This window comes from Lytechinus variegatus, chromosome 9 (genome assembly GCF_018143015.1).
Source record: "Lytechinus variegatus isolate NC3 chromosome 9, Lvar_3.0, whole genome shotgun sequence".
NCBI lineage: Eukaryota > Metazoa > Echinodermata > Echinoidea > Temnopleuroida > Toxopneustidae > Lytechinus > Lytechinus variegatus.
The window spans coordinates 29,837,954-29,861,713 of record NC_054748.1 but is presented as its reverse complement, the minus strand read 5'-3'; the positions used below and the strand labels follow the sequence as shown (position 1 = coordinate 29,861,713).

The window sequence follows — 23,760 nt, the reverse complement described above, 5'->3', positions numbered from 1 at the left end:
AGACACCCTTGTTGAATTAAACCGTTTTAAATAAATAAATAAATAAAAACTTAACCAGTCAAATCTTGGGCACTTCTCTGTACATGTACCTCAGTGAACCCAGAAGGCTTGTCCCCAGTTACTCATCATAATAAAAGTACCCTGCACTGAATCGCTATCAGTGAGTGTCTGGTGAGTGTATCATCCCACTGGCCATATGTGGCCACCAGGGGACCGTTTCATCAACATTTTTGTCTGACAAGTTGTCAGATCTGACATCTTTCCTTGATTCTGATTGGCTGAAAGGCACTGTTACTATGGTAATTGTCGGATAAAATGGGACTTGTCGGATAAAACGTCTGACAAGTCCTTTCATGAAACGCCCCCCTGAACTACCGAAAGGGCGCCAGAGATTTTTGCCAAGTGTTTTCATCTTTGGTTTCTTTTTTCTTTCCACTGACTATAGACTCTCAACATTTCAAACCAGTCATGAGCAACTGGGGCGGAAACACAGGTTTTGGATATTACGATGCTGGTGATGACGAGGACCATGATGAAGAAGAAGCTGGGTTCGAGTGGCAGAAAGCTGGAAAGGACAGTCTCATTTTCCTCATCGATTGCTCCGAGCCCATGTTTGAAAAGAGCGATGACAAGAGCCACTTCGAGATGAGTATTGAGGTAGATTCCTCTTCTTTGTTCTTCAGTGGGTGATTTCAAGTTCAGTGTTGACCTTTTGGTGTTGGTTGGTGTTGGGTCAATTTTCACACGATTATAACACCAAACATAAAATGAAGATTTTGGAGCTAGGGGAAGCAATCCAAATTTAAACACCAAGGCCAACACCGGACGTGAAATCACCCAGTGTACCTAGACTTTACCAAGCTGCAAAAATAATGAATCTGCTTTTATGTCAAGCTTATTAGATTGGATAGGTAGTTTTCCACTTGAGCTTGGAGAGGTAATTTTCCACTTGGTCTAGAATGCTGGTCCTCTTTGGCTACTTTCCGTTTGGTCTCATCCCACGTGATCAAATCTAGTTCGTTAACCACCAGCTCAACTTCTGATTTTGTTTTTACCTTTATGACTAATTTCCTATTAGCCTGTACCCAGTCGTCTAATATACACTTGGTCTAAAATCGCTTTTTCTACGAACAGTTTGTGAACAAAGTTTTCTTTGACAAAGCACATAATGATGAGATAAATTGGAATTTAGAACCTCCTGACATTAGCCTAAATGGCATTTAGACTAAGAGGCCCATATTCTGAACTCTGGTTTAAATTAAACCCTGGTTTAAAGTTGTGGTTTAACTATGGAGAGCCAATTGGGGCACAAATCCCTGACAGGGATCCAATTTATTAACTCATGTGACACCAAAATTGTCTGGGAATGATATCACTGAAGTATTTTTCATCATTATGAAAGCAATAGGAAACAAACTAGTAAACATAAAAAATATACAGTATAAATATAATGTTAGAATTTTTGTCTCCCCAATATTTTAGCACAGACTTAAGATCATGGTCTAAGTTAAAGGTCAAGTTCACCTCAGAAAAATGTTGATTTGAATCAATAGAGAAAAATCAGACAAGCACAATGCTGAAAATTTCATCAAAATCGGATGTAAAATAAGAAAGATATGACATTTCAAAGTTTCGCTTATTTTTAACAAAATAGTTATATGAACGAGCCAGTTACATCCAAATGAGAGAGTCGATGATGTCACTCACTATTTCTTTTGTTTTTTATTGTTTGAATTATACAATATTTCAATTTTTACAAATTTGATAATTAGAACCTCCTTGCCTGAAGCACAAAATGTTAAAATAATGGAATTCCACGTGTTCAGGGAGGAATGAAACTTCATTTCACATGACAATGACGAGAAAATCAAAATATTTCATATTTCATATAATAAAATACAAAAGAAATAGTGAGTGAGTGATGTCATCAGTTCCCTCATTTGCATACCGACCGAGATGTGCATATAACTGTTTTGTGAAATGAAGCGAAACTTTAAAATGTCATAACTTTCTTATTTTACATCCGATTTTGATGAAATTTTCAGTGTTATGCTTGTTGAATTTTTCTCTTTTTATTCAAATCAAGTTTTTGTTGGGGTGGACTTGTCCTTTAAAGCTAAATTCAGAATACTGGCCAGAGGGTATTCACTCAAACAGCAATAAGCCCAACTTGATTTTAGACCAGATGGGTTCATCCCTGGTGGTGTTAGAGTATCTGAGGAGGTCAATTGCATTTAGACCAAGTGAATCAGGACCAAGTCCCAAAGCACCTGAGTATCCACTGTCAGATTGCCCTACGTATCACCCCATTCACACTACATGTATATTTTTCATTCCTCAGTGTGCCAAGACTGTACTGAGCAACAAGATTATCAGCAGTGAGAAGGATCTGGTCGGTGTGGTCTTCTTCGGGACCGAAAAGGACAAGAACAGCGGAAGCTTCAAGCACATTTATGTTCTTCAGGTATCGATCAAACTTGTATTTAAGAGAGTAGGGCCTGATTGGTTCTGAGTGGACATTTTTTTCCTATTCATGATGTGCGTATCATCCTAGGTCGACAGACATTTCCAGGGCCCCGTTGCACAAAAGTTACTATTATGGAAATTTTGCCATCCAATGGTAACAATGATCAACAGCCAATCAGAATCAAGGATTTCATGCAAGTTACAATTGCATGGCAAAAGTAACTTTTATGCAACAGGCCCTGACTTTTGTTTCCATAATGTACTGTAGGGTTAGAATAGACTGAGATGGAGTCTTATTTGGACTTGACCATTTCCAGTAGGGGTATTGTTAAATCACTCTCTTTAGGAAAAAAAAAAGTCTGGGACAAACACACTTGATATTTTGACAGTCAACATCAGTGAAACGCATACCAACCCCTGACCACTGGTAGACCAAATTGTGATTGTTATATAAATGTCAAATTATGAGATCCATTTTTTTGGGGGGGATAGGGGGTGGAGCATCACCCCATAGTTGTTGTTCTGTTTCACTGATTATTGTTATTTGTGAAAAGCTACTGAAATCATTGCATCTTATTAGCTTAGAGCCAATTATTGAAATTATTGAAAACTTTTTATGAAACTCTCCTTAATCTTCAAGGTTCAAGGGTTCAAGCTTTATTCATATCAACATCTCACATTTCCAACAAAATCAACAACTCAGTACAAACAATAATATTATACAATTCAAACATTCATACAATACAAATTATCATAGATAAGCATAAATAAATATCGTAAAATATGAAATGTATACTGAATATACCAATAGAAAAAAAGTACAATAATGTAATCTTGTAATTGGTTGTAATAAAATGACAAAGAAAGACAGAAAATGAGAGGTAAGGATATGAGGAGCCAAAGGTAAAAGCAGAGCTTGTTGGTTAAAGGATCCAAAGAATATGTAGTGAGAGTCCCATAAAAATATAAATATGACAAGAAATATAGAGGAATAAATAAAAGTGCAAACGAAAAAGTAAACAAAAACGGGGGATACACAAATACATAAATGATGAGTAAGAAAAAATAAGTGTAAATCTTGTCTCCTGTCTTTCTGTCATTTATCCAATTAGTCATGTCCTGTGTTGGATTTATTTTACATTTTTCAAATCATTCTATTCTGTGTGTAAATTTAGGATCTTGACCAGCCCAGTGCCAGCAGAATCCTGGAATTGGAATCTTTCCTCTCAGGTAAATTCAAATCAATCAAGAAGTCAATCATTACATACTCTAAATTGGCAACGCAATGGAACAACCAAATCATTGTTTTTAAATGCAAATTGGCAACTTTTTGATGAATTTCTTGATTTCTTGGCTTGTGTATTATCTATTTATTTTCATTTAAGGTAATGGAAGGTTATGATTATTGCCAATTTGAGGATCAAATACTCTGAATTGGCAATGCAATGAAACAACCAAATCATTATTTTTAAATGCAAATTGGCAACTTTTTGATGAATTTCTTGATATATTGGCTTGTGCAATATCTATTTATTCATTTTCTTTCAAGGTAATGGAAGGTAATGATTATTGCCAATTTGAGGATCAAAATGAAAATGAAAATCCATATTTAATTGTTTGAAATAGAAATCTGAAGTAGAAACTTCATTTGCCCAATTGATCATGGGCCCGGCAGCCACTGTGCAGCGCTAGATTGACTTAGCTCTATCCCATAAATCATTGAATTCCAAACAGTTTAGCAGCATAACCTATCTTTAAACGTCTTTTTGGTCTGACGCAGCCTGGGCTTTAACTCCCGACCTCCCGGTATGAGATGCACGCTCTACCAACTGCGAACACACCAGTCAATAAGATTAGTCTTAACAATATGAAAGCTGTGTACCTTTCAATTTGAACAAATAGAGGAGAATCACACAGGTACGAAACGCTAATAACCATTTTGCTTTCACAAAGATGTTATATGCACATATTTTTCTTCTTATCTCATTGTAGAGGGGAACAATGACTTTGCCAACAAGTACGGATTTGAGTCCGGGTATAGCCTCAGCGATGCTCTCTGGACCTGTTCTAACATGTTTTCACAAAGGTATGGCATTCTAATCCTCTCATGATGACTCTATAAATAGTATAAATTATTATATCGCACATATGACTACCTAGAAGTGTTGAAGGTGCTCTTATATTACCCTGCATCAGTAGGAAAAACATTTCAGACTGATGATAATAAACATTTGAGAATATAAAAAACTTGTTGAAAGTTTTATTTTTAATTCTTTCTTTGGTAAACAAAATCTTTATATCATTATGAGGACCTTTTAAAAATCAGCTTTTATGGGTGTTTCATAAAGCTGTTCATAAGTTAAGAGTGACCGGTGAACCAATCACCAATCAACATGTAATGGTGAATATGATTTACCACAAGAAAGGATCACCAGTCGTTCTAAACTTGGAAATGGCTTTATGAAACGGTCCTCTGGCGAATGGGTGATTTACTCTATGACAGGAAATCGAAATAAAGTAAATGTAAATAAATATTTCTGATTTAACAGTCCACAGAAGGTGGGGTACAAGCGGGTTCTTCTCTTCACTGACAACGACGACCCACACAAGGGCAATGTAGCATTCCAAAGACAGGCCAAGCAGAAGGCGAAAGATCTTTACGACATTGGTATCGAGATTGAGCTCATGCACATGACGCAGCCAGACACAAAGTTTGGCTTCTCAGAGTTCTATCAGGTACACTATAATGAGGGGGAGAGAGAGAGAGAGAAATACAGGGAGGGGGTGATAAGATAGATTCTTGACATTTGCTCTTTTGTCAATTGCTCCGTTGTAAACCACACATGCTTATCAAATCACTAAATTCAACCTTGATTAAACACTATTCCCTACCCTACCCTACCTTACCCTACCATACCCTACCCTAACATACCCTACCTTACCCTACCTTGCCTTACCCTACCCTAGCTTACCCTACCATACCTTACCTTACCCTACTATACCCTACCTTACCCTACCCTCCCCTCGACATGGTTCCCTGCAACAACATAGAAAACATGTGTAACTGGAAATGACTTGACCATATAATATCATGGAATTTTGAGACTTGATCAGTTGAAAATCAGTAGCAAATCAGGTATTTTTTTTTTGGGGGGGAGGGGCTTTTCACAAAAGTTGTCAGTGCTTACAATTTCAGTGAAATCCTTGGTTTTGATTGGCTGAGAGGCACTTGTCTCTGGCTGTTACTATGGTAAATGTCGGAGAAAGACAACTTGTCAATGCTGATAACTACTTAATGATATGCAACATTTAGATAGCGCTTAACACAAATGTTTCTAAGCACTGCATGCTATTACCCCGGCTTTAGCACGGCTACCCTGATCAGGCGCATCAAGCATTCAAGGAATTCCTTCCTTCTTGGTACCCATTTACTTCACCTGGGTCAAGAGTGGCAAATGTAGATAAACGCCTTGCCAAAGGACGCTAGTGCTGCGATGGGATATGAACCCCAGACCTTGTGGTTCAAAGTCTGAAGACTTTTCCACTGAGCCACAACACCTCTACATGAAACGATCCCCTGCTTTCTTGAGATGCTTGGAACTCTTGTTTATAATAGTAATAATGATTTTCTTTTCAGGACATTGTTCATACAGGTGAGGATGAAGAGGGCATCATCCCAGATGCTTCAGAGAAGTTCGATCAGCTCCTCGCGAGGGTACGGGCGAAAGACCACAAGAAAAGGACCATGGGAAGGATTCCGTTCTCTCTCGGAAAAGGACTGGAGCTAGGTGTGGGCATGTAAGTAATGTTATGATTTACTGGTTCAATCAAGAAGCTTGCTTTCAGTCTTCAATTTTCAACATATCTGGAAAATAGAATATAACAAAAATAAGGTTAACAACAGTGGATATATGAATAATTACAAATTTAGAAAAAAAAATATTTGAAATTTTGTCAAGACAAACATGCGAATCAGAATATTGAAAATGAAACGAAAATATAAAGGATATTAGTTAACAGCGTTTTCATAGAAACAATCTACTAGGCAATAGATGTATGTAAATGGTGCCTATTGGTCGAGGGTCTGCGAATTGTATGGCATATGGTGCATTGGGAAGAGTCAGTCCGCATTATGTTATTGAATAGCGTATAATAATTTTTTTGGCAAGGATTCGTCAAAATAAATGGGAAATCTAAATTGTCTAGTATGATTTATAGGCTTTTGCGTCAACTTCATGATAGGGACCTTCATAAGTCATGGATAGTAAAAGTGAAAGACATTTTGAATAAATGTGGGATGTCTAACCTGGGACTGTTGAAGATATGGTTCTTGATGTTAAGTGGGTTAGGTCAAATGTGAGTCTCAGATAAGATGATGTTGCAAAACGGGAGTGGAATGCTGAAATTAATAGAAGCCATTTATGCATGAATTATAGGATATTCAAACAAGATTTCGGTTTTGAAACTACTTAGTGAAATAAGATTTTGCAGAAAGGATTGAACTCTGTAAATATCGTTGTGGGAAATTATATTGCCTGTTGCGAATTTTCGTTACCTGTCCAATTTAGGGTCTGCAATCTTGTATGTTATATGACTCACGTGGGCCAGGTAACAAGTTTTATTTTGTGTTTAATTGTCCTGCCCTTGTAAGTGAAAGGAAAGATTTAATTAGAGGATATGTTCTTGTCAGACTAAATGTTCTTAAAATGCACAATTTGTTTAATATGAGAAATACGAAAGACATTAAAAATGTGCTAACGTAAATTAATTGTAAATTAATTACGTCCAAATTTTAATGTCATCTTTAATGTAGTCGTCTGTATTGATTCCAGTGTTGTATTAGGGCATGATTTCTGATTTTGTTGGATTGCGCCCTCATGTGCTCAGAGGGGTGTGTGTCTTTGTTCCAGTGTCCGGATCGAGGAGAATAAAATACAGTATTATAGCTTTTGCTACTCTCAGGGGTGGATGGCTCAATTTCTGCCAGTTATTGACTCTCTTATATTGTACATATATTTATTATTATGATTGATTTTTTTTTTCACTTTGGTTGTATTTTTATTATGCCAATTATTGCCATTGTTATAACCTGTTATATTTCTTCCATGCCCCAAAGAGAAATAAAAGAAATAATATCATTGGCATTGTCTTTGTTCTTATATCTGAAGTTACAACCTCGTAAGACAGCAAAACAGACCGTATCCTATCAAGTTACATCGGCAGACCAACGAAGCTCTCAAGGGAAAGTCCAAGATGTACTGTGAGGTGAGACACACAATACGAAGGATGAATCCTTCTCATCGGTTGATTTTAACTGTACTGTCAATGTCGGTGTTGGAAGCACAATCTAGATACACATTGATATTTTGCTATTGTACAGTCTTAAAGACAGCGCGTCAATCACCAACCTTTGCGTTATTGGGCTCTGCACATGGGTGTTTCCTGGAGCTATTCGGAAGTTTACAGGCAACTTTGCAAAAGACGGGATCATTTCTTAACTCTTAACGTGCCATTCACTGTAATCAGCGAGTGCCATTTTTTTCAAAGAGGCTATATTCAATTGTTTTATTTATAAAAAAGGGAATCACTTCTGAGATAAACCTTTTGACCATAAGCTGAAATGAACAATGGAATCGCTCATACATTCAATGCACTCAAAAATACAATAGGCATAAAAATAGCTGAATCACTATTGCACGAAAATGTGTTTGTGGCACTCCAGTGGATTCATAGATATGTGTTCATGGCACATTAAGGGTTAAGAGCTCAGTCAACACCAAATGACATTTTGGTGCACATACGCCACCACAAGACAGGATCACCTGTCATTCATTAAGTCTTAACTACAGAACAGCTTTATGAAACAGCCACCTGGTGCACATACTCCTGATTTTCTAGGAAAATTATTTTACTCTCTTTCCAGTCACAGAATTCGATAAAAATGCCTCAAATCAGGAAAAATTCCCGGAACGTTGATCGGCACCAAAATCGAAAAAAGTCTGTAAGAACCTTGTTGCATATGAAAACAAGAAATAGTAGAAAAGATGTGATAATGTAAAAGAAATTGAAATGTTTGTCATGAAATTTTGAGACATCACCAGGGAATTTTATTTCTTTACATGCTGGGAACTCTGTGACTCACATTTACATTATTTTAGTTTTTCATTAAATTTTCTTTCTTTCTCAACATTCATGTGAGCCTCCTAATCTTATAGCTTTATATTTGTTGGTTTTTGCCAGATTAAAAGAAATAATAATAATAATGGTAATTTTTGTTTATCTTAAAAGGATACTGGAGAGCTTCTTATGCCTTCGGACATCAAGAAGTATCAGACGTATGGAGGGAAAAACATCATCTTTGAGAAGGATGAGGTCGCTGAAGTGAAGAAATTTTACGATCCAGGTTTGTAGTGTGCAATTCCATAATATAATCTTCTTGTATTTATCTGACATTTTACTCTATTCTTACGTCAGTTCATGAACTACTCATGCCATGCTAAATTGAGAAATACTGTGGTTACAACTTTCCAAGACTACTGCTATCCCATGTATTAAATTATTCTACTCTTCTCCTTTCTTAAATTTCAACATATAACATTAATTGTATAACTTTTACATGTCATTTTGTTATAGTCATTGTTATTGTATATATTTTGTTTTTTACCTTGTACAGAATTTCGCAATTCAGCCTTCGGCTGCAATGAAGTTTTCTTAATAAACCATTTCAATTTTTATGCCAACTGTAAAACAGAGGTGAATAATTCAAGAAGGTTCCACATGTAGGGGGTTGGATGTAAGTATTTTATTAAAAAGAAAAAAATATTGTTGCATACTAATGACCAAAACTATGATGTGTTGACAGAAGTTGTTTTCTTGAGGTTCACATGACACGTGGCACTATCATTTGGTGTACACGGGTCTTTTAGGATGCTGATTTTAATCAGAAATAGCATGGATAAATGAGAAAATGTAAATTCTGGAAAGACATCACAAAACCTGCTCATTATTATGGCATTGAATATCTGATTATTTATAATCCTTAGTAAGCAACACTCAGTGGCGGACTGTGACCCGGAGGAGACAAAGCATTGGAGGGGCGCAGCATTGTTCACAAACAATACAGTGCCCCTCCAATCATTGTCTCCTCCGGGTCACGGTCCTCCACTGGCGACTTGGCAAGTATCCAGCATTTGATGTTTGTCGTGTCTTCCTTTCGTAGGGCTATTGCTGATGGGTTTTAAACCAAGGTCAGCCCTGAAGAAATACTTCCACGTCAGACCAGCCCAGTTCCTATTCCCCGACGAGAGTTCGGTGTCGGGCAGCAACACAGTCTTCAATGCCCTCTTGCAAAGATGTTCGGCCCGAGACGTGGTTGCCATCTGTCGTTACATTCCACGCAAGAACACATCTCCGAAGTTTGTCGCCCTCTTGCCTCAGGTAAGTCTAGTAGATATACGTGTACATAAAAGCACTGTGGCCTGGTGGGTCTGACTGTTGGCTTTAAACCTTAAGGTCAAGGGTTTGAATCCTATTCATGGTGTCATTTCCTTCAGCAAAAAATTGATACACAATGTGCTGCACTCAAGTCAGGTGAGGTTGATTTTATTGACAGGAAAAAATTCCTTAAAAACTGCTAGCACCGGGATTGGTAGACAAGCTTAGCTGGGTTAATACAGGAGAGCTTTTGGCACCTATCAAGGCGGATTTGTGCATTAATACCCTATATGATCATTATTATATAAAGAATAGCCTGCTATTACGATTGGGAAATTAAAGATGTTCATAACTGTAACTTCTTGTTCCCCAGCACTTTTGTCTTATTGTTTTACAAATTCATTATCAAATCATTATGTATTGCTGATTAGTATCCATGTACAGATATTTGCTATTGTTATGAGTAACACTATTATATTTGATGATGATGCACAGCATTTGTATAGCACCATATATCTGTCAAAGGCATTCAAAGGCGCATTGGAGGAGCCAGCCAATCTGGGTTGCCAAGAAGGGCGCTGTTACGTGGCCAGGACCAACTCTACATCTCAGCACACAAGAACCTCAACTTCTCCAACTTCTAAGTCACCCCAAATCCTCACAATCGATGACACATCTTTTAAAGACAGGGAAGCCGTGTTTGTGTATTTGATCTCTAGCCGCGAACTTTTTATTACTCCTACATTCAGACTTGGGTGCGTCACACCTCCACCCTTTAAGAACGAAAGTTATAACACAACTTTCGTGACAAAATAGTACATAATCAATAGTAAATGTGGTTATTGAGGAATAAAAGTTCCAGACTTATGAAAATTTTGATGCTAAAGCCTTTTGTGCGTGCATTCGTTAAACTCTTTGTGATATCAATATCTTGGTTTAGAATACACTCAATATTTTGTTTAAATAGAACATTCCTTTTGAGAACGTTAGTATCCAAATAATCAAATACATGAACTATGTACTCACTGAGTGATTGAGTAAAATATACTTTAACATCCAAATGAGGGTTTTTGTTTTGAATTTGAGAATCCTCAAAAACCAACAACAACGACAAGTAAAAACACCATTGTATGAAAAATGCAATACAGTTGTACATCATGCTCATTCATTTTTGTCACACAATTTTTTTTAACTCACTAATTAAAAACACAACCAATATCAGATTGGTTAAAACCTGAAACTATATACTTTCTGAAGAAAATATCAATGCCATGAAAACGCAGCCCCAATTACTTATTTTGGGTACAATTTCTTTGTGTTTTGTTTTAATTTTTGTATCCAAAAAGCTTACAAGCCCCCAGTGACAAAGACTGAGCATAAATGTACATGTATATCTTGATACAAAATAACAAACAGTTTGCAAAAATAAGATCAATGATGGAAGTTAAAGTTCACTTTGGGTTCATTTTGATGAGGTATCAGTTCGCACTTTAGTTAGTGTTCAGTTTGTGATTGTTCAACTTCCAGTTTCCAAGATCAGTTTAAATTGAAGTATATCTGTCAAAGTTCCGATTCATCATTATCAATGTCAAGATCCAGTACATCCGTTGGATTCAAATTCACCATTTCTCAGTTTAGGTTTAAATACAATATTACTCAGCAAATCCACGAGACAAGGTATCTGCGATCACATTGTCCTTTCCGGGTATGTGTTCTATGGTAAGATTGTATTCCTGAAGCATCAAGGACCACCTCATCAGCCTAGCGTTCTTGTTCTTCATTCTGTTGAGGAAGGTCAAGGGATTGTGGTCTGTTCTGACCATCAATGGATTGTTCGATATGTAGACATCAAAGTGTTGAAGGCCAAGAATCAGTGCGAGCGTCTCCTTCTCAATAGTGCTATACCTAGCTTGATGGCTATTTAGTTTTTTCGACATGTAGCACACTGGTCGCTCTATCCCATCACCATCTTTTTGAAGAAGAACCCCTCCGACTCCAAGACCACTAGCATCAACTTCCAGCACGAACGTCTTGCTGAAGTCCGGTGCTGCCAAAACAGGCTCACTAGCAAGAGTTGCCTTCAGGCGTTCAAAAGCGATCTGGCATGACGGTGTCCAAGTATATGGCACATCCTTCTTCAGCAGGTTCGTCAGAGGTGCAGAAACAGAAGCAAAGTTCTTGCAGAATTTCCGATAGAATCCAGACATCCCCAGAAAGCGACGTAGGGCTCGCTTATCCTCTGGAACCGGGAAGTCCACAATGGCTCCTACCTTCGCACTGATCGGGCGTACAGTCCCAAGCCCAACAATGTGGCCCAGGAATACCACCTGTGCACGTACAAAGTCCGACTTCTTGAGATTCACGGTCAAGTTTGCCTCGGAGAGGCGATTGAAGAGGGACTTCAGGAGATGAAGATGTTCTGCCCAGGTCTCGCTGTATATCACAATGTCATCAAGGTATGCCTGACATCCTTCAAGACCAGCAATCACTGCATTCATCAACCGTTGGAAAGTGGCAGGGCTGTTCTTCATTCCGAACGGCATGACTTTATATTGGTAGAGACCATCTGGTGTAACGAAAGCGGACAGCTCTCGTGCCCTTGGTGACAGGGGCACTTGCCAGTATCCTTTTAAGAGATCTAGTTTCGACACAAACTTAGCACTCCCTATCTTGTCAATCAGGTCGTCAATGCGAGGTATGGGGTACGAGTCTGATTTGGACTTGGAATTCAACAACCTATAGTCTGTACAGAACCTATAACTACCATCCTTCTTTGGTACTAAGACACAAGGAGAACTCCACTGACTACTACTTGGCTCAATAATGTCATTGACAATCATGTAGTTAACTTCCTTCCTGAGAATTTCCAACTTTGACGGATTCAACCTATACGGATGTTGCTTAATTGGGGTACACTCCCCGACATCAACATCATGTTCTACGAGAGTGGTTCTACTAGGAACATCACCAAACAAATGACTGTATTCGGAAATCAACTCCTGCAACGACTCTCTCTCACTCACTGGAAGATAATTCAACCTTTCACCAAAATTCTCCAGAACTTCAGAATTCTCAAGCTTAACTTCAGGCAAGGAAAGACCAACTTCCTTTTGTACGTCAACAGTATCATTCCCACCACAAGCAACACCAACACTCGCAACCGACTTCGCTTTACAATCCTCATTGCTCTCTACATACTCTTTCAACAAGTTAATGTGACAAAGACGTTTATGTTTTCTCTTATCCGGAGTGCAAATTACATAGTTCACCTCACTCACTTTCTCCTCCACAACATATGGACCAGAGTACCGAGCCTGCAAACAATTACCTGGAATTGGCAAGAGCACTAACACCTTAGAACCGGGATCAAAGCTTCTCTCCCTAGCTTTGCGATCAAACACTTTCTTCATGTCTGCCTGAGCAGTCTTCATGTGCTGCATGGCAAGTTCTCTTGAATAAGACAACCTTTCTCGGAACCGAGATACATAATCCAGTAATCCACACTTCTCATCCGATTCAAGCATCTTCTCTTTCAACACCAATAAAGGCCCACGAACAGTGTGGCCAAATACCAAGTCAAATGGACTAAATCCTAATGAGTCTTGCACAGACTCCCGAACTGCAAACAAGAGTAAGGGTAGTCCCTCGTCCCACTCTTTCTCACACTGAAAACAATAAGTTCTCATCATGTTCTTCAAGGTTTGATGAAACCTTTCCAATGCCCCTTGGCTCTCAGGATGATAGGCACTCGAATTCACGCATCGAATTCCCAACTGCGACATCACTCGTCTGAACAACTTGGAAGTGAAATTAGAGCCTTGATCACTCTGAATAATCCTTGGTAATCCTACCAACGAAAAGAACTTCACCAGTGCTTTGCAAACATTCTGAGCCGTTATTCTACGAAGTGGCACTGCCTCGGGAAATCTGGTTGCTGCACACATCATAGTCAAGAGATACTCATGTCCAGCCTTAGTCTTAGGCAGTGGACCAACACAATCAACAATAATTGTTGAAAATGGCTCATCAAATGCCGGGATGGGCCGTAATGGCGCCGGCGGAATCTTCTGGTTGGGTTTGCCAACAACTTGGCAGGCATGACATGCCCTACAAAATTCACTAACATCACTCCGCAGCCCTGGCCAAAAGAAATGTTTCAGAATTCTGTTAACAGTCTTATTGACACCAAGGTGTCCACCAAGACCAGTTTCATGTGAAACTTTCAAAATCTGCCTACGAAAGACCTTAGGCACCACAACCTGATGGATAACCCTCCAATCTTCAGCAAGACTTGCATCTGGAGGTCTCCATCTCCTCATGAGAATATCATCCTTCATGTAAAAGCATGTGCTTTCATTAACAGTTTCCTCCTCAGACAGAGCACTATTGATACTTCCAACCAACTCAGAATCTTTGCCTTGAGCATCGATCAAAGACAACCTATTAAGTCCTACATCAGATTCACCATCGTGATTAACTCCACTACCATCTTCAGCAGATTTGCTATTATCTACCTGACAGAACACACTGTTATCATCCAAATGACCAAGAAAACTATCTCCCAAATTAACAGTATCCGGACTAGTCTCTTTCAAACCCTGCTCTGAATTTTTCCTTTCCTGTTTTTCCTTAGCAGCCATAGACCTAGTCAATACACAGGAGGAAAACACGTCTGGCATCTCTTTTACCAAACTTTCAGTTTCCTCATCAGTCACAGGAATGTTTGATTTAACTGGATGTGGCAAAACCTTATCACCCGCAAGATCATTACCTAACAGCAACGATACGCCTTCTACCGGTAAGGCAGGAGAAACTCCAACATCCACATGACCTGACACAATAGCAGACTTCAAATTCACACTATGTAAAGGCACCTGAATTACACCACCTACCCCTCTTACAAACACATCTGAATGAACAGCCGAGTCCTCAGAAAAAGGCAAAACATTAGCTAAGAGAAGAGTCTGGGTGGCCCCAGTATCCCGAAGAATACGGATAGGAACCTCCTCACTACTACCTGACAAACTTACAAAACCTTCAGTCACAAACGGTTTATACCCTACAGACACTGCTCTATTCTCCCTCTTGACACTAGCTAATGCATTAGGAACTACTTTCCTCTCACCAAAGCCCTCTTTCTCTCTCTTTTTCTTCAGCTTACTACACTCAGACATTCTATGTCCTTCTTGCTTACAGTAATAACAAGGACCAGGAACAGGTTTTTGCCTATTACCACTCTTGACAGTATTGTTACTACCTTGACTCTCATCTTGCCATGAATAATCTTTCTTACCAACAGACTGATTAACCTTCCCTTGAGGTTTACTCCTATCAACTACCTTATGTGTTAAGACATATTCATCCAAGAGTACTGCTGCCCTCTGAACGTTCACTACCTCACGCTCCTCTAAGTACTGCCTTAATTCATGTGAAACCGAACGTTTCAACTCCTCGCTCAACATAAGCTCCTTCAAACTCTCAAAGCTATTAACACCAGTTGAGGACAACCATCGTTCAAAATGAACAACCTTCTTACGAACCAGGTCCACATAAGTGTCCCGTTCGCCCTTTTTAGTATTGCGAAATGCTTGCCTATGTGCCTCAGGCACTAACTCGTAAGCCCTCAAGACAGAAGACTTCAGTTGCTCGTAGCAACCCCCCTCTTCCACAGACAATGAGGCATAAACCTCCTGGGCCCTACCGATGAGCACACTCTGTACCAAAGTTGGCCAGACAGATCTCTCCCAGCCTAAATTGACAGCTACCTTCTCAAAATGCTGAAAGAACTCCTCTACCTTACTCTCATCAAACTTAGGAACCAACCTAACATACTTACAAGCATCAAACTTGACAGAGGAATCACCATTCCTCACATCCAATTCCTTAGATTTCAAATCTAGGCTCTTCATTTGTAGCTCAACCTCTTTTGTACGAAGTTCAAGCTCTTTCAATTTCAACTGTGCTTCCAGAGTTTTTAGATTTAACACAGAATCACGAGATCCATCAGAAGACGCAGAATCATCCCCCTCCTCCTCAGAATCAGCACGAGTTGACCAAATGTCCGTTTGGACCAAAAACTGACGAATGCAGTCCTTAATCTCATCCTTTCTCAATGAAGGACGAACCGAAATATCTAAAAGACGAGCAGCTTCCACTAACTCAGCCTTCGTCAACTGCCCCAACAGCTCCGGTGTGGGACCATCAACAAAACTTTGCACTCTATCCTCAGCCATTGAGAAAAACTATGCTCAGACCACAAAACAAAACAACCAGTCTATAATATATACCAAACTCCACTAAGGAGACAAAACCAGCACAACAGCTAGTAAACAAGACAGACTGATCCAAAACATGCAGTGAGCAAGCACAAAAATGCAAAGGAAACCTAGCAGCGAATAAAAATACCAGAAATCCACTGCGCCTTGAACAAAGGCTAAATCCGAGAAAAATTGAGCGTGACCCGTCGCCTACACGAGCCCAACGAAACGCTCCACACACAAAACGTGCATACACACACATGCACAGAAAATGCCCATAACTACACGCAGCGCTAGCGCATGATACTACATGTACTGTACGTAATAACCGGTATACGGAATACGAAAACGAACTACATGTACCTCGACATGAAAACTGGCTTGTTTTCCGACTCCTGGACAAGGTCCCAAATATGTTACGTGGCCAGGACCAACTCTACATCTCAGCACACAAGAACCTCAACTTCTCCAACTCCTAAGTCACCCCAAATCCTCACAATCGATGACACATCTTTTAAAGACAGGGAAGCCGTGTTTGTGTATTTGATCTCTAGCCGCGAACTTTTTATTACTCCTAGTCTACATTCAGACTTGGGTGCGTCACAGGCGCGCCCACAGAACTGTGACCCGCAGGTATCTCCTCCCGATAACTGGTTGGGGAATGCAGGTTTTTGGAAATGAAATGAAATATACAAATTGTGTTGTCTGGTATGAAGATTGTCGAAAGAAGTCAAAATAACAATATTGTTCTATTCTACATATCTATCACAGAAAGAGGAGCTTGACGAGTACTCGGTTCAGATTGCCCCTCCTGGATTTCATCTCATCTTCTTGCCTTTCTCAGATGACATCAGAACACTGGAACATCCCACTAACCCTAGAGGTAAGAGGTGAAATTGACACTTGGTCTTCACCTGGGCCTTTTTACTTTAAAGATAAATTCCAGTTGTAACGATTTCAAAATGAGTTCATACAGAATCCAATGAAATGACCACCAAAGTGTCTGTTTGTATAAATAAAAAAATATGTGCCAAAGGATTCAGGAAGAAATTGTGTAACTGCTGAGGAATTAGCAAATAAGCACTGGATTCGGGTCGATAGTCGGGCCGACATTCAAAACAATAGTAATACACTGTCCCACGTGTGCTTATCTGTGTTGGTGATCTTCAGTGTGAATATTTTGAGCATAGATTTCAAGATTTCGCAAAGTTCAGTTTATGTAACTGTACCACATCTAGATCCTCGATGATATAATGACAATTAAGCCTGGTTTTACTGACTTGTGAAATCAGTGTTTACTGCAACTACTTTCATTTATCTTTAGAACAAAGAGTTATGATTGATCCTATCAATCTCAAGTATATGGAAATCCATCAATGTCATAATTTTTTCTTTAGGAAATTTGCAAGATGTCTTTTGAAAAGGAAGAGAAGCACAGTGAATTTTCAAGAAAATCCCGGATTTATTAACATACTGTATATCTAGGAAATATTTTGAAGATAGATGTTGACGTTGCTGGCTTTCCATAGTTGTGATTGATCCAAATTTTAAAAAGACCTTTGTAATCTTGGTAGCATTAACCATTGCCTTTTAATGTGATTCAGGGAAGTTAAGATTTCCTTAACACTCCCCCACATCTCTTTAAATCCCCCAGCGACGCCGGACCAAATCGACAAGGCCAAGAAGGTCGTCAAGAGCCTACAATTCAAATTTTCCTCTGAGAACTTTGAGAATCCCGTGCTCCAGACACACTACAGAAACCTAGAGGCTCTCGCACTGGACAGGGACACAGCTGATGAAATGGTAGATCACACGGCACCCAACAACGAGATGATAGAGAAGAGGGCGGGGCCGGCCATTAGAGAATTCATGGAGTCTGTCTTTCCGGAAGGGTACGATCCAACAGCCAAACCAGCTGCAAGGAAGAAGGTACAGGTCTTCTCTTTCATATGTTCTTTTTAATAGTTTTCTTTGATAATTTCATAGGCGGTGGAAACGGGGGAGGGGGACGTGTCCTCCCCTAAATTTGAGGTGGGGGGACAAACCCCCCCTAAATTTTTTGTTGATGACCTTTTTTTTCTTTTTTTTTTTGCTTGTCAAAAAATTTTGGTGGTCCCTCCCTCCCTTGCTTGTTAATTTGGTTTCCTACGTCCCCCCTAAAAATTTTGGCTTCTGCCGCCAATTTGTAATTTTACATATCAAAGCAGCAGGAATAGATTTGTATGTTCAGAAGCAGTCTTCTAAAAAGATGAGTGCGTAGGAAACACTTCACATGCTGCATGCAAATTAGTCCTATAGCATGGGTCCATTCAGTGGAAGCATGTGGATATTCTCCCTGTTTCAGACTGCTCAAGCATTTGTAAATGACTCTTATTTAGTTATTAGGGTCACCCTTAAATTTTCATCAATGTCGGCTGGCCATACAATCGTATGGAGCAATGTTTTCAGGTCTGAGATAAGTTAAGTTCTTGGGTTTCTATGGATATTGTCCTGAGTATTTTCTTGTGTGATTATCCTGCTAGATATCAAATAATCAATTTTAATTGAGTGTACATCAAAGTTCAAACTTTGTTCATTCTCATATCTCTCCATCTCTCTCTCTCTTCCTGTGTATTCTTTCTTTGTTTGCTTTTATATTTCTCCAATTTTTTTCTGTCCCTCTCTCTCTTCTGTCTCATTTTTCCCTTCTCTTCTCTATCTTTCTCTCTTGCTATCCATCTCGCTCTCATTTCACTCCTCCCTTTTCCTTTCTCGCTGTCCTTCCCTTTCTCACTCTCTCTCTCTCTTTGTCTTATTTCCTGTAGGCGGCCGGTGGTACAATTGATGTTGCTGATGAAGCAAGAAAAGGCAAGGTAACAATCAAATCCAATCTGTGCCCTTTAAAACAAATCATTGCAATTGATGGGAAATGACCAATCAAGATCATTGTAGCATGTGCATATTGTTCAACATACCTCCGATCCACCAATCACAGGTGGTGCTTGAGACTTGTGAATGGCGTTCATTTCTAAAAACCACCGCACACCTTACGACTGTTCATGATCCGATTTTGGAACAAATCGCACTTTGCTCATTTTCTGAAAATGTGACTGGAACATACCATTTTATTTGAGGTAAAAATTAATTGAAAGAATACTAATATAACCATTTTGAAAGATTGCAAACCTTTATTTTGGAGTAAAGGCCAAATTTGTTTCAAATCGTAGCCAATCGTACGACTGCTATGATGTCATTACGACTAGATATTAGATTCGCCTTTATTCTAAGAAGGATGATAGCATAGTCACCGATTTGAATATAGGTATTCGTACGATGATTCCAAACATTACACAGTAAGATATTCCAAGTCTCAATGTTAGCATCAAATTCTACAACATTCTAAAATCATAAGGTGTGCGGTCGATTTTAGACATCAAGTTATTTGTAAAATGAAATATCATTATCAAGTAGTTATTAAAGGCAGCCCCGTCATCCCCTTCTTTCCCTCTCATCTTTTCTTCTACCCAAACATCTTTCCCAAACCCCTTTCTCTGCCCCCTGGAATCCATCTCCTCTTACTAGTATGATGATGATGATATGTATGTATAATGGTGAATTAAGATCCCAATAATGTTGATGATGATGGTGATGATGGTGAATTAATTAAGATCCCATTAATGTTGATGATGAAATTCATGATGATGGTATGATGATGATACTGATGATGATGAGGAGGATGAAGATGATGGTGATGATGATGATGAAGATGATGATGAGGAGGAGGAGGATGAAGAGGATGATGATGGTGGTGATGATAATGGTGATGATGATGATGAAGATGATGATTATGATGATGATGATGGTGATGATGGTGATGATGATGAGGATGATGAAGAAGATGATGATGATGATGCTGATGATGATGAGAATGAGAATGGTGATGGTGGTGATGATGAGGATGAGGACGATGAGGATGGTGATAATGATAATGATGATGCTAATAATGATAACTATAATGGCGAATTGTGACCCAAATCATCTTGATTAATACCAATGAAAATGATAATTTAAATCATAGTAATGACATGTATTTTGAACTTGTATAGTTACAAGATGTAATGAGAGATGTATCATTATTTTCTCCATGGCAGCTTTCCAAATTGACTGTAGCAGTCTTGAAGGAGTTCTGTCAAAAGAATGGGCTTTCAACAGCAGGGAAGAAGAATGACCTCGTAGAAACCATAAACGATCATCTAGGACTATAAATTCTCGTCTACACATGATCCAACGCGAGCTCTGCAACATTATTTGCTTTATCTTCACTTGGTCTGAGAGCAGATCGTCATCTTCTCAGATGGTCACACGTCAAAAGCACTTGATTTAAACTGCTGACACAACATTTGCTCCGCCGAAAATTGCTTTATTTCATCTATTAAGATATAGGGATATATTTAGGGTTGCAATATGGTTTTATGTTTGGTTTAGGATAGGGTATAGTGTTAAATCAAGGGTTGAAGTCGGTCACTCCATTAGTGTGTGAAATTCACTGTGAAGCAATTGTCATTGAACCGTCTACACCACTTTGGGCCTAATATCCACCTAGTCTCGTTGACATTTAGTCTCATGCCCCGCTTGTTTAATTTCCACTTCGTCTCCTTATAACATTTCACTGACTGTGTCAAAGATAATCTGGTCCATTCAGATTTCATCTAGCCATGCAGACTAAAATGTTGTTAGACTCGGTTTACACCTCAGATGGTCCGATTCCACATAGGCCAAACCCATCCGCTCTAATATCTGTTTGGTCTACAACTACACTTTGTCTAATACCCACTTGGTCCAATTGACATTTAGTCTATGGTCCAGTTGGTCTAATTTCCACTTTGCGTACTTGTGTTTTTTACTTTAACAAAAGAAATATTGGTCCATGACCAGTTTATAGACTATGTGGTGTTAGACCAAGTGTTAATAAATCGAATTGGTACAGCCTAACTGGAAATTATTTTTTGATGGTGATTAGGCTAGGTGGCAATTAGACCAAATGGTTAGTAGACAAACAGGTTTAACCAGGATTAGACAATGTGGAATGAGACAATGGAGATTGGACCAAGTGGTAAAAGACCGAGATGTAGTTTACCGATTTAAAGGGTGGTCAATGCTGCAGCCAAGAAACTCAAAATCATTCTAAGTAGTGATATCAGATTCATGATTTATGATGATGATTTGAATTTTAGCTCCTATTTATGGAACATCATATATTCATCAAAATACTCCTTGTATTCTTACTCATCAGCTTCTGAGAATCATCTACAATATGATAATTCACTCTCAGTACTAAAAATAAAGTATCTGCATATACAATTTAGATTTATACTAGAAATATCAGACCAGGGGGGTTAAACATAATGGCCCGTATTCTGAAGTTGGGTTTAACTTAAACTCGGGTTTAAAGTTGTGGTTTAAGTATGGGAAGCCAATTGTTGCATAAATCACTAACGGTAGAGATATCATATTTCAGCTGATTCGGCTCTCAACTCATTCATAATTGTCTAGGAAGTATATATAGATTATTGTCTTCACCATTGATGAATCAGGAACGAGCACAGTAAACATAAGAATAAATATAACTTAAGACATATTTTTGATACTTTTGGCTTCCCATACTAAAACCACAACTTTAAACCTGAGTTTAATTAAATCTGACTTCAGAATACTGTGCTCGTTCCTGATTCATCAATGGTGAAGACAATAATCTATATATATCCAAATCAGTTTCAAAATCCACCTCACTATGTAGTTCTTAAGACCGCTTTGCCAAATTTCAGCGTGGGGAAACCACCATTCTTCGGGAAGCGATCTTTGCACATAACACATAGCTTACTATCAAGAGATTTTCAGTTACGCTTGATAGTAAGCCATGTGTTATTTTGCCTAAACTTAGACCCCTTTCTCATTACAATCCTAAAACTACATGAAGTTTACTTGAAACTGGTGAGGAAACCAACTTGGAAGATCGCTTTGCTAGCGATCCCATTGATCACCTGAAACTGGTTTTTCAAAATCACTTCATGTAAAGCATTCTTGTAGCTGTGGGGACGCTCTCAGTGGGGCGAAATGTTTCACGCATAATATGAAACTGCAGCGTAGACATTCTCCATACAGTGTGTGGAATTGCGCACCGAACATGTGCAAAGATTGCTTCCCAAAGAATGGAGGTTTCCCAACGCTGAAACTTGGCAAAGCGGTCTTAAGAACCACATAGTGAGGTGGATTTTGAAACTGATTTGGAAGATCGTTTCCAAGACCGCTTCAAGCGGCCCCATTACATGGTAAACTAGTTTCTAAACTGGTTTCCACTAAATTAGTTTAAAGACTGCAATGAGAACAAGATCTAAGTCTAATTTAGCTCAAGTTGAACAGATTTCTGTTGTCCAAAGTGATTTGACTCTGGCAGATCAATTTTCATTTCTGGCGTGTATAAGTGTTACAGAGTTCATTATTGAAAGAAGTCTTTTTTAAACTGTGAATAGCGAAAGTTCAGACTCAAGGTTAAAGAGAAATGCCAGTAGTTGCAGTAAACACTGATTTTTGAGAAAGTCTGTAAAATCAGGCTTAATTGTCAGTATATCATCGAGGATCTAGATGAGGTACAGTCACATAAACTGAACTTTGTGAAATCTACGGTGAAAAATATTCACACTGAAGATCACCAACACAGATAAGCACACATGGGACAGTGTATTATTATTGCTTTGAATGTCGTGCCCGACGCTTGACCCGAATCCTGTGCTTATTTGCTAATTTCTCAGCAATTACACAATTTCTTCCAGAATCCTTTGGCACATAGTCTTTATTTATACAAACAGGCACTTTGGTGGTCATTTCATTGGATTCTGTACAAACTCATTTTGATATCATTACCAAAACTGGCATTTACCTTTAAAAGAGAAAATTTTCTACCATTTACTTTGTTCAGTTGACGTAGAAAAGCACAAGACCGGCAAATTGTAGCTTTGAATTCGGCCTCAACTCATCCTTGGATTAGTAGCAATAATAATGTTGCATAACGTTTATGTTCTCCGTTGCAGGCGAGGATCAAGCCGGATTAGACACAATACCATTTAAGGGGCCATATTGTTTTTTTCACAATACTTGACCTTTCCAAACAATTGTGTCTAATCCCGCTAGATCAGCAACTGCTCTGTTTTTTTATATACTTTTATTCAACATGTAATGTTAACAATAGCATATAATGCATACCTTGAATAATGTTATTGTTTGTATTCCAGAAGTAGTTGTTCTTATTGTCACTGTTTTTACGAACGATCCTAAGAGGATTTCAGCAGTGATAAAAATTGTGGAAGGCTTTTTGGAGGGTTGAAAGTCTAAGATTTAATTCACTTTTGTTTTACACATGATATAACACTATTTAATGAATCAAGTGTGACCATTATAGACTGAATTTTTTTAGATTGATTTTTTGGCAGTCATGTTCAAATATGACAAAAGAGATTTTTTTTCCATCAGTTTTGGCCCTTTTGGACACTTAAAAAGTGATGATGTACTTAATACTGGTAATGTAATTACTTTAGTATAGGGACTGTTTCATGAAGGGGTTTGTGAG

The 23,760-nt window shown here is 38.6% G+C and overlaps 1 protein-coding gene across 1 annotated transcript; it reads left to right on the top strand.

Annotated features, from left to right (window-relative positions):
- Nucleotides 1–450: 450 nt before the first annotated feature.
- LOC121421693 (X-ray repair cross-complementing protein 6-like) lies at nucleotides 451–21,388 on the top strand. The gene is made up of 13 exons (XM_041616480.1): nucleotides 451–657; nucleotides 2,342–2,464; nucleotides 3,642–3,696; nucleotides 4,459–4,552; nucleotides 5,016–5,202; nucleotides 6,104–6,264; nucleotides 7,635–7,731; nucleotides 8,755–8,869; nucleotides 9,686–9,903; nucleotides 16,929–17,040; nucleotides 17,812–18,086; nucleotides 18,962–19,009; nucleotides 20,288–21,388. Exons 1-13 carry the CDS (start codon nucleotides 469–471, stop codon nucleotides 20,399–20,401), a joined length of 1,788 nt encoding a protein of 595 aa, XP_041472414.1. The 5' UTR covers nucleotides 451–468; the 3' UTR covers nucleotides 20,402–21,388.
- Nucleotides 21,389–23,760: the final 2,372 nt, after the last annotated feature.

What these genes read in the sequence shown, in the direction of transcription:
- LOC121421693 (XM_041616480.1), top strand. Translation starts at nt 469, where the DNA reads ATGAGCAACTGGGGCGGAAACACAGGTTTTGGATATTACGATGCTGGT. An exon ending in AGCACATTTATGTTCTTCAG is followed by an intron (nt 2,465 to 3,641) that starts GTATCGATCAAA and finishes GTGTAAATTTAG; the next exon opens with GATCTTGACCAGCCCAGTGC. An exon ending in TTGTCGCCCTCTTGCCTCAG is followed by an intron (nt 9,904 to 16,928) that starts GTAAGTCTAGTA and finishes TATCTATCACAG; the next exon opens with AAAGAGGAGCTTGACGAGTA.